This window comes from Candoia aspera, chromosome 2, assembly GCF_035149785.1.
Source record: "Candoia aspera isolate rCanAsp1 chromosome 2, rCanAsp1.hap2, whole genome shotgun sequence".
Taxonomy (NCBI): Eukaryota; Metazoa; Chordata; class Lepidosauria; order Squamata; family Boidae; genus Candoia; species Candoia aspera.
The window spans coordinates 72,172,920-72,189,601 of NC_086154.1; the positions used below are offsets into that span (position 1 = coordinate 72,172,920).

At 41.3% G+C, this 16,682-nt stretch overlaps 1 protein-coding gene across 1 annotated transcript in view; it reads right to left on the reverse strand.

The window, feature by feature from the left end:
- The window catches only part of SYNPO (synaptopodin), a 67,737-nt gene that overhangs the window by 9,983 nt on the left and 41,072 nt on the right, over positions 1-16,682 (reverse strand). The window contains exon 2 of the mRNA XM_063292179.1: positions 6,207-8,485. Within this exon, the coding sequence (XP_063148249.1) occupies positions 6,207-8,485 (2,279 nt within the window). The remainder of the gene's footprint in view (positions 1-6,206; positions 8,486-16,682) is intronic.

The following is a 16,682-nucleotide window of genomic DNA, read 5'->3' on the forward strand; positions in this document are numbered from 1 at the left end:
AAATAGGTATGATAATAAAGACCTTAAGGTATGTGTCAGTGGGAGGGAACCTGTCAGAAACGCAAGCAACTGAGGTCTGTTTATGCATCCAAGCACAGGGGTCTGCAGCTAGCCCTAAAGAAGGAAAAATGTGCAGCAGAGCACAACACAAACCCCACTGTTGTGCAGTTGCAACCCAGCTTCTGACAAAAGTACTTTAAGTCACGGGATTTATATCTGACATGTTGCATTTTTCATCTCTCTTCCTCCCACCCCTGCTGGCTTCATTCTGTGTATCCAGGTTAGCATTGATGGAAGTGCTTCATGTTATCATTGGGTAGGGAGGTCAAGCCAAGAGCTGGAGGGCATGCTTCTGCTGACATTAATGCACAAAGGTAACCATTCACATACAACTTGTCTGAGGATAATTTCTCCACTTGTATTTCTATTGGTGGAATCCCAATAGAATCACACTTGAATTATTTTAGATGGACTGGGACTTCTCAATTAGTATAACTAGCTGGACAATCTGAACTGCTCAGGGAAGGAGAATCTCTTGCCTCAGAAATTCCCTTCCTCCCTCCCTCCCTTCCTTCCACATTCATTTATCAGTCCTGAGGAACTCCCATCCAACTGTCCGAATTTTGTATCATCCCTCTTGCTAGTGGAAATGCTGACATGGAGATATCAATGGTTTGCTAATTCTTCTGTGCCATGGATTACAGAACTTTAGTGCATGCCTTGTACCTGCCCCCCCCTCACCAAACTACATCAGAAAACAAGTATTAGGAATGGACGCTGCTGTTTCCTTTGTTTCCAGCATCCTATTATCTACGAAGCAGGACTCTTCTCTGCCTCTCTCTCAACTGCTGCTACAGGGTTTCAAGAGAGGAGAGGGAATCCAGTCCCTTGTTAAATGGAACATGCAGACAGGAAGCACCTGCCCCACTGAAAACATGTCTGTTACTTTTCAGCAAAATCTGTCATGTACTTTCTAGTCAAGAGTCAGTGTTATGCGAAACTCCTAAGCGCTGGTTAAGCACTATATCGTCACCCCATTAAGATAGTCCTTTCTAGCATGATGCCTTTGACAGTAGTTAAACCAAGGTGAAATATGCTGCCTGAGAAATATGAGAGTTGTAGTTCAACACATCTGGAGGGTATCCAGTTGAAGAAGTCATCCATATTGTTTTCAGCAGTACTAGTGGTATATTTTTGTGTGCAGCTTTTAAGGCATAACTTGATCTCTAAAATGGGGGGGGACAAGTTTGACACTACACAGGTGGACCACTAGAAATGGGTGTCTAGCCCTGAGTCCTGTGTATAACTATCATGAGATACTTGACACAATGGGCATACTCTGAGTGGATCTACATCCATTCTCTGTAAAATAGTTTTCTGTATTCAGAGTGAGAGCTTTCTGTCCTTAAGCTTCCTCTTTGTTATGTGTGAAGCATGTGCACAAGAACTTACACTGTTCGTTTATATACAGAATATGTAGTCTCATAGAATATACCAGCTAAAGGGTATTTGAGAATCTGTGACCCTTCTGGTTTTGCTGAACTACAGTGCCCAGAAGCCCCAGCATCAGTAGGTCAGCAACATTTGGATGCTCCATCCAGCCTGTGATTTCATATATGATCTAACTCAACTGCCATCCCATCCTTCTCTGACTCTAGATTCAAAATCTGTCACTCCTTTCTTCCTTGAAGATGTTTTGCTGACTGAAGCAAGTAACTGGTGCCCCTTTCTCCCATTGAGCCAACACTTGAAGAACACTTCAGGTGAATAGGGGTCCCTGCAGCTGCCTCCCTACTTCCTCTTCCATGACTTGCCTGAAGCAATCAGTTCACCCTGCTGCACCCCTCTCCTTAGTCTTTCATCTTTTGATGGCAATAGCTGTGGTGAAGTTATCTAACCCAGCTTTCTTGAGCCTAGACACTCTCAAGACAGGTGGATTTCAACACACATAATTTTCAATAGGGGCCAGGATGGCTGGGAATTTGGGAATTGGTCAATTCATCTGGGCTGAGAAAAACTGATCTAGTCAAAGTGAGCTAAAACACTTGAGTTTCCCAAACATTACTCTAGACCAGTGTTTCTCAATCTCAGCCGCTTTAAAATGTAAGCATACTGGCTGGGGAATTTGGGGAGTCAAATTCCACACATCTTAAAATGGCTGAGGTTGAGAAACATTGTTCTAGACTTATCTTGATGGGTTGAACTGTACCTCCCACTTTCCTAGATACTATGGCCAACATCTGTCAGGCACAAGCTTGAGGAAAACTGCTCTACTCTAGTGGCTCTTTGGGGTCCAGAAACAGTACTGTATTCAACTACTAGACTTTATGGCCTGGGAGGATGGGAGCTACAGTCCAAAGTTTTCTGGGGATTCACAACTGGTATTCAGTCATCTAGGCAACCATCCCACATTCCCTAGATAATTTTTCTCAATTCAGCCTTTGTTCCACTAAAGTCAGTTAGGAATTGAAGGAGATAAAAAAGACTCCTCTGGTAAAGTGTACATTTTTGAACTCTTTGCCAAGTCTGTTTTCCTTCAGCATGGGAACTTTCATCCAACCTTTTTTTTTATTTCAGTGAAGTGGGGAATACAAGCAAGTTTAACGCCCTCTCATTTTGAAACTTTTTTTATCTGTGGTGGAAAAATTTCCTTCCTTCCTTCCTTCCTTCCTTCCTTCCTTCCATCCATCCATCCATCCATCCATCCATCCATCCATCCCAGAGTTACTTGTCATGGAGATTTCATGCTCTTGCAATTGTAAAACTCTTGGGGAATAACTAAAATGCAAATGGAATATGCTCTGTGATCCTTAGGTCTATTCAAACAGTGAAGAGCATTAAACTGCTTTCATATCATCATACTGGAAAAGAAAATTGCTTCTCATTTCTTGTCCTGACCTAATCCAAACATACTGGAATCCTCCTCCCAAAGTCTCTATTGTGAAAGGAAGTGCCTCGCAGTGAAACCCTTTTGCTTGGCAGTGAAAAAAGAAGACATTGAGCTGATGTGTTCCCTTCTCTGGCCTTTGTTATAAAGAACCCTTGGATTAACTTCCCATCTTTACATCAAAAAGATGATGAAGCCACCCAAATCCCATCCTGCTGGGGTCTGTTTGACCCATCTCTGCTTTGACTTACAAGTTTGGAAGGAGAAAAATTGCAGTTGCCAAGTTCCAAGCCTTCCTAGTCATTTCTCTAATATATTGTACATATATGCTATACCTGGATACATCAGCTTGGCCTGAGATCTGCATTAGGTCTTTACCAAGGCAGGCATTTTTATTGCAGGAATTGAAGAAAAGGGGGGAAACTTGCTGCTGCCCCTTGATTAAGCAGCAGGTATATGGGACTCAGTTGGGGGTCTCTGCAGGAGGGGGTTGAAAAGGGGGATCAAAACAGCAGCCATACCCAATCAAGCCCCACCCTTTTTTGTGTATGCTTCAAACACATAGTCATTTTGACTTTTTTAGCCTCCTGCCTGCCCCTTGCAGGCATCCCTGGGCTCACTATAGCTATTCAGATAAGGCATCAGAACTGAGAGAAACCAGTGTCCTGTGAACACCTGGCTATTCCACAGCCCTTTCCCAAGCAATTCTCCTTCTACCTCTGGAACTATTCCAACTCTGAACACATAGCATGGAAGAGAGAAGAAAATGCATTCAGTAATATTAGTTTCACATTTGGTATTGCCAACCAATGTAAGCCTTGTGTCTGATAGACCATTCATTGATCTTGCTTGATTTATTGGGCTTCCAGTAATATCTTTGAATTGCTTTTGCTAGAATTTGTCAAGCAGGAGAAAGAGGGAAAGAGGAAAAATCAGAAACAGAGAATGTACTAGACTGGGAGAAGATAGCCAATGTGGCAGAGTGGTTAAGGTCTTGGACCATGTCCTAGTCTACCCTCAGCCACAGCAGCTTCCCGGGTGACTTTGGGCAAGTCTTCTTTCTTCAATCAAACCTACCTCACAGGGTTGAAGTTATGGGGTAAAATGGGAGGAAGGAGCACAGTGTATGCTGCCTTGGACTCTTGACCAAAAAGTAGGATAGTAATATAACAACTAGTATTATTTAGGGTTTTGTGTATAGGCCCTGCAGTTTGCAACTAAATAAATCATGGGAGGAGGCGATGGCAGAAATGAATTCTCAGTGCTGGATTTGTCTGGAGACAGTTCACTCAGCAGGGTGAAACAACCACCTGTCCTGTAGAGTCAGCCTGAAGGTCAGTCTGCAGTTGGCTTACTTTAAACATGACTTTTTATTCCACACTAAATGTATAAACGAAGCCCTCACTCCATGCAATTGCACAGAAGTTTGAAGTATTGTTTCCTAAAGTTGAGGGCCCCCACCCTTTTGTGCCTATTCCAAGTCTCTCAGTTGTCTACCTTCCCTCAAAGGTATTTCTGCATTGTGAAAATGGCCAGCTAGGCCAGCCAGATGTGTCGATTTGAGAAGACTGCAGGCGTTCGTGCACTGGCTTTGGATCCTGTTGCACTGATCCACAGAGCTGGTCTGAAGGTTTCCCAGGGTGAGGAAAATGAAGGAAGGACTGCAATGATGGCTGCAATTAATATTAGTTGTCTACTTAACATAAGGGATCTCTTATTTCTAAATATCAGAGGCTGAACCTGAACTTGTTCTGTGATCTATGTATCATCTCAGTGATACTTTTAGTCCCAAATATTCAATATCCAATTCAGATCCGTAAGAAAGATTAGCATGGATGTTAAATATCAGATTAAGGGTTAAAATGTGAAAATCATTTTATTTGCCTTCTGTTTCAGTCTTTTTAGGGCACAGCATGGTGTTCCTTTTTCCCTTCACTCCACAACAAGAAGGAAAATTAATTCTAAGGACCAGAAAAACATGTGAACATTAAAAAAAAACAAAAAAACCCAAACCTCAGCATTATCAGGAAATACTGTATCACTGGGACTGTATAGAAGAAATATTATATCACAGAGACTATATTTTACATATCCCTGATTTCTATTAATAGTTACTAGTGCTGAAAAAGGTTCTTCTGTGAGATAATTGCAGATACCTTGAGTGGATTCTGCCAATATAAAATGTTTAAAACCAATTTTTGAAACCTCATTGTATTTCCCAACGACTAAATCATGGTACTGGGCTACATGTATTCTAACTGCTTTGAGGCCTCCACATCAGTTATAACAATGGTCTCTGTGTTCTCCTAAATCCCAGCGTAAGTAGGATAGAATTGTTGTAATATTACTTATTGTAAGCTAACTGCAGAACATCTGCAGCTATTCCCTGATTGCAGAGAAAGGATTTGGGTGTGTGTGTGTGCGTGGGGGGAGGCTTTTGTGTGACTTTTACAGTTTGTAAAGCTGGGTTAGTCTGCCGGCACTTCTGTGCATTAAATACAGGGTGCTAAGAGGCTAAGGTGAGGTTTGTACTCTGGACTATGTTTATGATACATGTATTTACCCAAAGGTATTCAATTTCCTGTTATCTAAAAGAGACAATAAAATTAGAAAGGAGAAATAAATGAAGCACAAACAAAGGTAGCAGAGGCAGGAACAGGCTTCAGCTAGAATTGTCTTTTTGCAGCAGCAGAGAGTAGAGAAGGTGAGCATGTCATATTGGAGGCTCTGGATGTAGAGAAGACAGAGGAGGAACACCCTTCAGAGCAAAGAAGCCAAAAAAAAAAAAAAGGTAAGGCAAAGAAGCAGCCAGAGATTGGATGTTCATAGAGTTTCTGGGCATGAGAAGAAAGAAAACAACAGGCATTTCTTCCTGCTTTAGCCAAGCTTCTGCTAATAATCTTCTAGGACTCCTATGCTTGGACTATTTTTATATTCTTTTGTGGACTAAATCCACCCACTGCTGAACTCTCTTTGGAACTTATATGGCACAAATCCAATTGCACAAGTTCTATCAGGACTGGCTTAGCTGAAATACGTTGGCATTAGGCTAAACTGGGTTTCCACTGCAGATTTTTTTTTTCCAAAAAAGCCTGCTCAGTTTTCTTAGTGGAAAAAGTACCTTAGCTTATTATGGTTTGAGAGATGGCACATTATACACAAGATGTGTTTGCGCTTATAACCTACAAGCTGTCTTCATTTTGCTTTTTTTTTCTTTGCATGCCACCAATCAGAAACTAACGATGATGTAGGTCTTTTGCCTGAACCCTTGCAGACTCTTTAAAAGCAATTACTTGTAGTAAAAAGAAGGTTTCCACACCTGAGGCTCAATTCCTGCATTCTTGGTGGAGTAAGATGGCCTTGGAGCTTGGAATACACCTTTAGCTCTTGGAGACAAAATTTTAGAAGAGTAATCAAAAGATGCTTCTGGTGATGCTTCAGCACTTGCTCTGATCTTCTGCAATGGAAACACAGTTCCAGGCGATGGAGCAAAGAGGGCAGGCAATGTTCTGCTTGGGCTGGACTGGGCAGGTGAGTGCAATAGACCAGAAGGTGGCAAAGGTGAAGTTGAGCAAGAAGCCTGTCTCATATAGCCAGCTTCGGGGACGACAGATCTCATGGGCTCTTTGACTGGGGAACGAATAAACAAGGAAGACTGAAGTTGGTAAGGCTGTTGCTTGGAGATTTCCAACTCCTTTTTGGACAGCTCTCTTTCTATCAAATTGCTGTTGTAGAAAGATACAGGAGGACCTTTTGGAGATCTTGATGGACTTTTTTGTGTAGGTTGGAATGCCACAGGGGAAAGATGAGTTTCTGAAGTATACTTCCAGGATGGAGGAAGAGACATAGTAGGTGAAGGTGATCTAGCTATAGCTGGATGTGATGGGGCCTCAATGACATACTTCTGCATTCTTGATTGCCTCCTGGCAAACAGTTCTGCCCCCTTTCCTTTTGCCTCTGATAGGCTTTGGTTGGAGCTTATTTTAGGCTTGGGATGTATTTTTGGTGATCTTAAACATGAAGACCATTCTGGTGGAGCATCTGCAAGGGTCTGAGTGTGTCCATCTAATGATCTACCTTCAGTTAGAAAGTTAGAGGCATCTGCACCCAATGCAAATGATTCATCCTCAGGAAGTGCTCCTCCTTGTCCTTTCTGCTTCTTTTTATTATCTGCTGTCTGTACTAAATTCAAAAGATCTGGATTAGGAGCCATTTTTGGCTTCTCAACAAAGGTGAACATGGACTTCTTAGCTGCTCTGCGGGCTGCAGATTCTTCCAGAATGCCTGTTTTATCTGGAGGTGATGCTCTATTCTCTCTGAATTGAGGTCCTGGGCTGCTGTCTTTATACCTAGCTTCAGAGGGAACCAGGATTTTCTGTTCTTGACTAGGATACAGCGCTGAGTAAGCTGGAGGTGACCTAACCCTAGTCACTGGAGGGGGGCTGGAAAATGTTTCTGCATAGGTAGGCGGTGGAGGAAGCTCCACCACTGGGCTCTTCTCTGCTGGTGGGAGGATTTTAGCCAGTGATTGAGTTCCAAAAGGTCTTGCAGTTCGGTTCTTCACTGGTTGGGGCTTAGACAAAGTCAGGCGCACTTCACAGTACTGCTTATTATTTTGTGTGCTGGTTTCATCAGAACGTACATCAGTGGATCTTTCGGTGTCAGCAGCAGGAAAAATGTTCTCATTTCCAGTGACCAACTCATCCTGTTCCTTGCAGGGAAGCTCTCCATTTTCCTTTCTGTCATTGACTGGTTCACTCAGTGTCTTGTTGAGGACAATATTATTCTCCCTATCAATAATAGCTGCATATAGATCTTTATCGGGGATGTTATTGTTTTTCTCACTACCTATGGGTAAATACGGTTCGTTATCGAGAATATTATTTTTCTGATCCATATGCAGAAGATACAGTTCTTTTTCAAGAATGGTACCTTTTTTCTCAACGTTAGGGGTGGCTACATCATCAGCCCTAGGTGGGATGTTTTCTATATTACCCAGAATTGGTCCCTGCTCACCAATAGGCACTTTTCTAAACTCAGTGACAGGTTCATGCATTCCATTGGTTGAAGTTGTCCCTGTATTCTCCTTAAGGTATACGCTGAGTGGGATCTGCTGAAATTCTTCATCTGGAATATCTTTAGAGGACAACATTGGGTTAGTTGAATAAAGAATCTTCTCACTGTTTTCTTTATTCCCTGGAAGGCCCTGTGCGTTATCTAGGGGTTGTTCCACACCCAGACTCTCCTCATATTTTTCCATGGTGACTTTTTGCCCCCAGCGTCCAAAATTCTGGATGCAGGATGATGCGTTCAGCTCCCCGTTTGGTTTTAGATGCTTCAGATGTGATTCCTTCCCATGGCTCAGAGTGCAATGGTGAGTGATAGCTTTGGGGTTGTTCTCCGCAGCTACTTGTTCTTGGCTGGTTGGCTTTGGGGCTCCTAAGGTGAATGCATTCACTCGCTGCTTGCGCCTGTGAAACAGCAGGACCCCTTTGGAATTGGAACTTGGTGGATTTGTCAGCTGAGCAACAATTCTCTGGCTCCTAGCTTTTGCCTCCTTCAGCTCTGTTTCAGAAAGGCTTGCACTTCTTGAAATATCTGGGGAAGAAGAAACATACGGAGGACAGAGTTAGACGTGGATATGGAATCCTGGAAGTGTGCACATCCCCCCCCCATCTATTTTTAAAAGGAAAAACTCTAATGTATTTAGTAGTTCCTCCTATTTGTATGCTGTACTAGACTTCTTATTCACAATTTATTGAAAACGCTGAATCATACAGAGAAGCCAGAAAAACTGTAACATGTGAACAAAATCAGTAGCTGAGAACTTGTTGTGTTGAGATGCTGAACAAGAAGAGCACAGGTTTAAATCCTAACCCCGTCAACATTCACATGTTACGTTCTGACAGGTCACTGGCACTGATGCTACATTATCATACATGAATGATCTAGTTAGCAGCAAAACAGCAGTAAATAATGTTAGCAGCAAAGCTATCCAGAGGTATTGTTTTGTATCCTTCAGAACACCAAACAGTACAAGCAACCTGGTATTGTCCTCATGCACTGTTTCTGAGCCTCCTACAGATATCTCTATGGCCTCTGTGGGTAACAGAACCCTGGACTAGGTGGAGCTTTGGTCTGGCACAGTAGAGCCTATCTTATTTTTTCAAGCATGGCTTATCTTTAAAGGTCCTTCACAATCGAGTGCCCTCCAGTAGATGCAGATCCAGAACTCCCCAAATCTGCAGTCTTGTGGGCAGCAGGATTTGTAATGGGAAGTTGTAATTCCAACACATCTGAAGAGCCTTAATTCAGGAAGGTAATTTTAAAGAAAGCAGAAATGGGGTGGATTGATTTAGAAGCCTGGTGTAATGAATGCCTATTCTAAAACACTCTCAGACTCATGATCAGGAATGCAAAGATATCTGATTTATTAAAGAATAGTATGCAGGATCACAAAGAAAGCTGAGAATGATAAAAGCGTGCCAAGTGCAAACTAAAAACCCTCGGTACAAATAAGATCCCTCCCCCCATAGAATCTTCCCAAGTTCACAATCCCAGGTGCTCCTAACGGCTTCTGATGGTCCGCGGGAAAAGTCCTTGAACAGAGAACTTAACCCAAACACATTCCATTGTAATGAACACAGATACAGAGCTTGGTACAAGGTTTCACAGCAGCTCCCTCCCAAACAGAAACACGCGTCAGCGCCATGGCATGTGAAACGTGATGATGTACAGTGCACATTGAAACAGTGAACATGACACCTGGTTTCCGTGGTCAACCAGAATTTAATGTGGAGTTTTGTCTATCAAGAAGTATGAAGGAAATTAAATCAACCTCAATTTCATTGAAAAGGGAAATGCTAAACAAGCTTTAGCTGGGTTTTCCCATGCTGTGTGTCTATTCCAATAGTATGTTGTTTTATTTCTTATTGTTTATGGTATTTACTATTTCAGAGAAATGGGGTGAATAAACAGATATACTTGAAGTCATGTCTTCCATAACTTTAATAAAAACTGATTACATAAGCATTTCTCTCTGACACAACCCACCCCCGACACCAATTTCTTTTTTTTAGTATGCTGTATTATATATCGAAGCATTTTTTTTTAAAAAAAGGATAAACTAAATAAAAATGCATTGTATCTCTCTGCTCAGTTTATTATATAAGTACTAACATTTGATGGGCAACTGCAAACTTCTCTTTATCTATAGACTTGGATTGGACCTTCAAATAGTGGAGTAAAATGGTCACCCTAATACTTATAGTGTAAGCCTTTCCCAAACTGGTATCCTCCAGATATGCTGGGTCTACAGATTTCATGTCTTTGGATGGCAAAACCTTCTTGGCTGGAGGTAAAGGAAGTGGACGTTCAATACAAACAGAGGACACCTGGTTGAAAGAAGCTGATGTAGGCTACCTGCTCTCCTGGAAAGGAAATCATATTGCTGCCCCCCACCCCCTTTTAGTAAACAAAGGCCAAACTGGTGCTAAAAACAGGACCAATAGTAATGAAAATGTTGATCAAATAGTTGGGCACATCCCTATCCTTTGGTGAAGATGTGAATAGCTAAGAACAGGAAGCAATGGAATAGAAAAGCAATAAGGAAAACAATTAGCAATAACAATAAAAAGAGGCTAGCGTTCTTCTCTCTTCCCTCCCATTTTCACAGGGATAAGCTTAAACACAGCATACTGTACATGTTTCACAGATCCCTGAAATAACTGATGACATAAATATTATATACTATAGTTTAGAACAGTCATATAAACACATTTTTTGTATGAAATGAATAAATTGCCTGAAATAAATTACCTAAAATAAATTCAGTCTACATTAGTTTTCCTCACTGAATGGGTTCATGGTAATTAAAGCAAATCAGCAACAGTATGGAGCTGAAGTATGGACCTGTTTCAGTGTTTCTCAGCCTCAGCAATTTTAAGATGTGTGGACTTCAACTCCCAGAATTCCCCAGCCAGTATGCTGATATCAATCACATCCCTAGAAATTGCCAATTACCCCCGAGTGGAAGAATTTGCCACCAATGGCTGCCTGTATGGCACATAATTTCATTTTCTGCAACAATTTACATGGGCCTTAGTGTTCCTATTCTAATGGAATGTGTACATAGTTGTTGCTAAGGGTTTTATAACACATTGCTTCAGAACAGAAAAATCCTAGACTTCCTACTCCTTTCTATACAAGACCTGTTTTTGCAAACCAAATACAGAGAAAAGGCACTAGCGGAGGTTGCAGCCCTCTTTGTACGCAGTTTTGCTTTGCAATTGTAAATGATTGCATGCAAAAGGAATTCATTGAAAGACTTCAAAAGTTTCAAGTTGCAGTTCATTGGGTTTCAAACACCCTGTACAAACACGCTCTAAGCAGGAAGTTGGCCAGCTCTAAACTGTTTCACAAAACTCCCTCTGAAGAGGGCAAACAAAGTACAGAGTGCCTGGTTATCATAAAAATTAGGAAAAGAAACCATTGCCTCAATTGCTGGAGGCCCACTTCTAGCACAACCAATGCACAGTGCTGATCTAATAATTTTGCTTGAATTTAACACAAGATGGCAGCGTCTGAAAACAAATTTGTAAGATTGGGGCCTTTTATGTGCTTTCCTAAGCACTGATTTGAAACCAGTCAGTCCAGCAACTTCCTGAATAGCATCTACTTAGCATCTCATACAGCCATGAAATGAAGGCCACTTGACTGCCTCCCCTAAGCTACCTAGGGGAAGTGGGAAGCTGACAACTTTTAAAAAGCAGTCCATGGGTCATGGCAAATGTTGCTATTAACAAAGGATGTGAGAGAATGCATTTTCTGTGGGTGAGCCATTTCCTATGAGCCATTTTTCTAAAATGGCCATGATTTAGCACCTCTGGCAAGAAGAAATATCAGAAACAAAGGATAGTTATAAAAAGCTTACCACCAAACTGCTGACATGCTTGCTGGGGAAGATGGCATCAGAGCCTGCCCAAGCAAATAATTCTCCAAGTTCCTTTTTCTGATCTCAGACTCCCAAATGGGCTCAGAATCAGAGCACATCTTACCAAAGTTGTTTTTAAAAATCATATTATTGTTGTTAATAATATAATAATAATCCAGTGAAGCTTCTTTCAACAGATCAGAAGAAGGCATGTTCTAATGAATCGCCATAACTAGGGAATTCATGTTACAACCTGCCTTCTGCAAAGATACTTAATTAAATGACTCTGGTTGTGGTTATGTTACTTTTAAACCTGAAGACTTAATAATAATAATACGCCTTCTTAGTCAAAGGCCCCTCCAACCCTCCCCCCATACCTTCACACACATGAGCCCATCTTAGGTTCAGTTTTCTACCTGGACTTACTAGAATTATAAGATGAAAGAAGCAACCAAGACATCACAGAAGATGATTATAAAAGAAAATAAAATAAACTAGAGAGGTGAGGAAGTAGGGGTGGTAGCAAAAGCAGGGTGAACAAAGAAGAATCAAAAGGTCAGTGAAGAAAAGAAAGCAGAGAAGGATCCTGGGAAGAAAATCAGGTGCGTATCAATCCCTTTCTGCTGTGCCCAGTTCACCTAAAGTTATTTTTATGAATCATAAACAGCCTGCTGGCACCCCCTTTCCTGCTTTTTTCTGTTCTGCAAGATACCCAGCAGCTGCAAAGCAACCGGGAGAGAGAGTGCCGGGAGTCAAGACAATTCATCATCATCCCTGAAGCTCTTTCTAACACCACAGAAAGGGCTGGGTTCTACTGCGGTTCCTTGGTGAGGAAAGGCACCTCTTATTCCAAAATTAGAGCTCCAAAGACTGAGAGGGAGACAAAAGGGGTTGCCAAGTCCATTACATTTAGCCTTGGAAATGTTTCTGGTCCTTTCTGTGGCATCCCACATCCTCACCTTGCCCAGGCAGAAAGTGGCAAAGTGCTTCTTTAGTAGGGAAGAAGAAAGATGGAGCTGTTGAATGCAAACCACAACAGAATTCCCAGGTGCTATTACAGAACTCAGTATTTTCCATATTGACAGCTTTTTCTATTTGCTAAGAAACACAAGCTTTCATAAAACATTATACATTTGAGTAATAAGAGCAGTCTTCCAAAGATGCTGTTGAATTGGGTTGATGTGGTAAAAGGTACTGGTTAAATTTTGGGGGAAGGTGGCCAGATTTGGCTAGAACTTCCTTTTATTATGGAGGTTGTTGGCTAAATAGCCAGAAGATATTCTCTCAACAGGTAGGAAAATAAGCTAGACTTGTCTGTTCACAATAAGGACATGGATGCACCTTCTCACTACTCTTATTACAGTCTATGTATGTAAACTAGAGGTGCTCACTCTGTGTGTGTGTGTGTGGTGTGGTGTGGTGGGGGAACAACCCCACCCCCCTCAATCCCACAATTTGAGCTGGGGCCATACTCATTGTGAGACATGTATCACTAGGAAGCATTACAATTTCTACAAGTATTGAGACAGGAATGTAAAAGTGTGGACTTTTAGATGTTGCTGAACTACATTTCCCAGCTGAATTATTTTTCTGAAGAATTCTCAGTTAAAACTGAGAGTTCTTCAGAGCAGTAATTCAACAGCATATGGAGGGCCACAGAATCCCCATCTCTGCATTGGGGAGAATATTCATCTGGACCAGAAAACTACGGCAGGAGATTTAATCCCTTCTTTTCCAGCCCTAATCTGAAATCTAGGGTCTTTAAGCACAAAACAGTCTTCTTCCCTAACCATATTGTTTATAGGTGCATTTGACTGATCTGTGAGAACCAGAGTTGCTTATTAGAGGGCTATGATGTCAGTCTCTGTGTATTCTCAACATGAATATCTGTAAATAAATACAAACACTCAGCAATATTTTACGTTCTAACCACCTCTCCCTAGAACATAATCTCTCTGCTAAGTGAGAATGTGTAACACTGATGCCACTTTTGTACGTATCTTAAAGCACTCTCATCACTTCATGTAAAAAGCATCAGAAATACAACAGGATAAGGGCACAGTGCTCTTAGAGAGCCAGATCGGTGTAGGGGTTAAGGCACCAGGCTAGCAACTAGGAGACCGTGAGTTCTAGTCCCGTCTTAGGCATGAAGCCAGCTGGGTGACCTTGGGCCAGTCACTCTCTCTCAGACCTAGAAAGGAGGCAATGGCAAACCACTTTTGAAACCTTGCCAAGAAAACTGCAGGGGCTTGTCCCGGCAGTCGCTAGGAGTCAACATTGACTCAAAGGCAGCTGAATAAATTAATGGTGTTCTTGCATAACAAATGCATGCAGGACAGGAACAATGTCATTTTGGCTTTAGATATCCAAACAAAAATGGAAACACATTTCTCTTCAAACTCCTGTAGGAAATACTCACAAGAAACATTGATTGCTTTAGAATGAACAGATAGGAAATCCCAAACTTCATGCAGCAGCATAGAATCACAATCACAGGAAACAATTGACTCCCAAAAACAAGGCAGAAATAATATGGACTGTATTGATTGGTTTATTTTAAATATTTTTATAAACAATTTTTCCAACTAAATTGGGGTTAAGTGTCCATGGCTCTTCAAACAGTATGTTATTGGATTCCAACTAACATCAGTCCTAACTAACATGGACAATGATCAGGTATGATGGGAGTGCCCAGCAACATCTGGAGGGACACTGGATTTAAAAGATTCTTAAGGGGATTAACAATAACCCCCTCACAAGTAAAGTAAAACACTAGCCTGAGCAAGAGTTGAAAGACAGATGTGGGCCCTCCTGCCCCCCAAAAGGGGGGGCATTCAGCAAATCCCAAGTATATGACAAAGCAAAAGATGAAAATCAACCAAGTTTAAAGAGAATTTCTCCATCATATTTTGTTATTCCATACTTGGCTATACATTCATATCACACCAGCCTAAAGCCAAGGCTGCTTCATTACTGAGAGGCTTCAAGTAAGTTGCAGGTGAGTTGCACAAGAAGGCCCTGCTCTCAAACTGATGCTATGATTTCTGTCTAAACCTTAGCTTCTGGGGTAGCGGAAGCACAGGTCATGGAGAAGCCACAGTAGATCTCAAGTTGCATTTTCCATGCCAATCCTACCATCCTAAGTGGAGTATCTCCTTGCTTTTCAGCTGCTTAAATCAGCAATTGCTTCTGTAGTCTCTGGCATGATTTTAATCTCAAGTGCCACTGCCAGAATTATATAGGAAATGCACAGTTGAGAACAGAATCAAAGATGATTGCTCTGTCAAACGAAACCATTGTTCTTTAACTTCATCATCACTGGGATATTGTTTTTATTTGGATAGAAGGTTGGCTTTAGACTCATTTTCAGTTGCCTGGGCATGAAGTTATAAATTGTGTTATACAATACAAAAACGAAACAAAAAGAACAGGCTAAACTATGTTGAGGTGTAAGGTGTTAGTTACCCAGCAACCATGTTAAGGAGAAAACAATATATGAGTTAGATAATGTGTGTGGGTTGTATTTGGCCTTTGCATTTCTCCTCCTAGAGCCTTTTTAATATATGTATATGTATATTGCAAAATACAAAAAGTGTAGGTTCTAGGGGGGAAAATATAAAGTTCACAAAAGAACATTTGTGCAAGTCTAGATTCAAATCACGACCTTCCCCCTCACCAACACTGCATAAAAATAACTGATGATATGGTGGAAAAATAAAGTTACTACAGCAAACTATCTAGCTCCCTTCCCTGCCAAAGACACTGCCCAGAGACCCAACCGCTGCTCTCTGTTGAATATTCATGGATGTCATCAAACTACATCTCAGAAAATAAAATATTTTTCCAGTCAACAATGTAAAATTATCCATTATCATAACTATCCAATATTAAAAGGTTGTGAGACTCTAGGTTTCCCCTTCCCATATTCTCAGCTATTTTTCTATCCCTCAGTCTACTTAAAATTTTCTTGGTGATCCTGATGCTTCCAGTATGAAGTCTGAATGTCACACTTCTATAAATTAGTACAGCCAGATGCCTAGTTTAAAATTTAAAATACTCCATCTTCTTATGTTAGTCCTGAAATTGGCCAATTCATTTATGACAGTTTTTAACAGCCGTTCCTCTCAACAAATGAGCTTACTTAAAGACAAGCCCTCAGAGAGGAATGAGAAAAAAAGGTGCAATGGAAGATTTCTAGTCTAAAATCAGGATTACACAGAATTATTCCCTGTCCCCTGAAATTCCAATGTGACTAGATGCAGATTACATTTCCTGAAGGCAATGGACATTCTTAAAGCATTGTGAGTAGACAGCCTTGGACAACCCATTCCCCTGAATGATTTACAAGTGTATAGCCAGTAGTAATGTTAAAACAATATAAAGCATATCTATAACAGCGGTAACAACAAAATCCCCAACACTGAGGCCCAAACCCCAAAGTTAAAACGTTCACCCTGAGAAAGGAACAAGACTTATACTACACCCCTGACCCCAAAGGCTGCTAACAAAACCAGATGTTATTGCTGTTCGCAACACTCAGAAATACCAGGTCACCTACAAAAGCACTGCCCTCACTTGCACTTTATTATGGATCTTCATTCTCTGACAACACCAAACTTCCCCCTTGGTTGCCCAACATTATCTCCAACTTGTCTACAGCCCATGAGTGAAACACCATTGTAATGATTAAGTGTACTGGAACATAAGGGGTATTTCCCCTCTTAAACCAACACCATCCCACCATACCTTCAAAGTACACTTTGTCATCCATTATCTTAGAAGTGGGATACAGTCACCTCTTGTGGGTAACACCAGAGGTGCATTTTGAGAACATCCTCTCCCCTCTGGTCACTAGCCATTCTC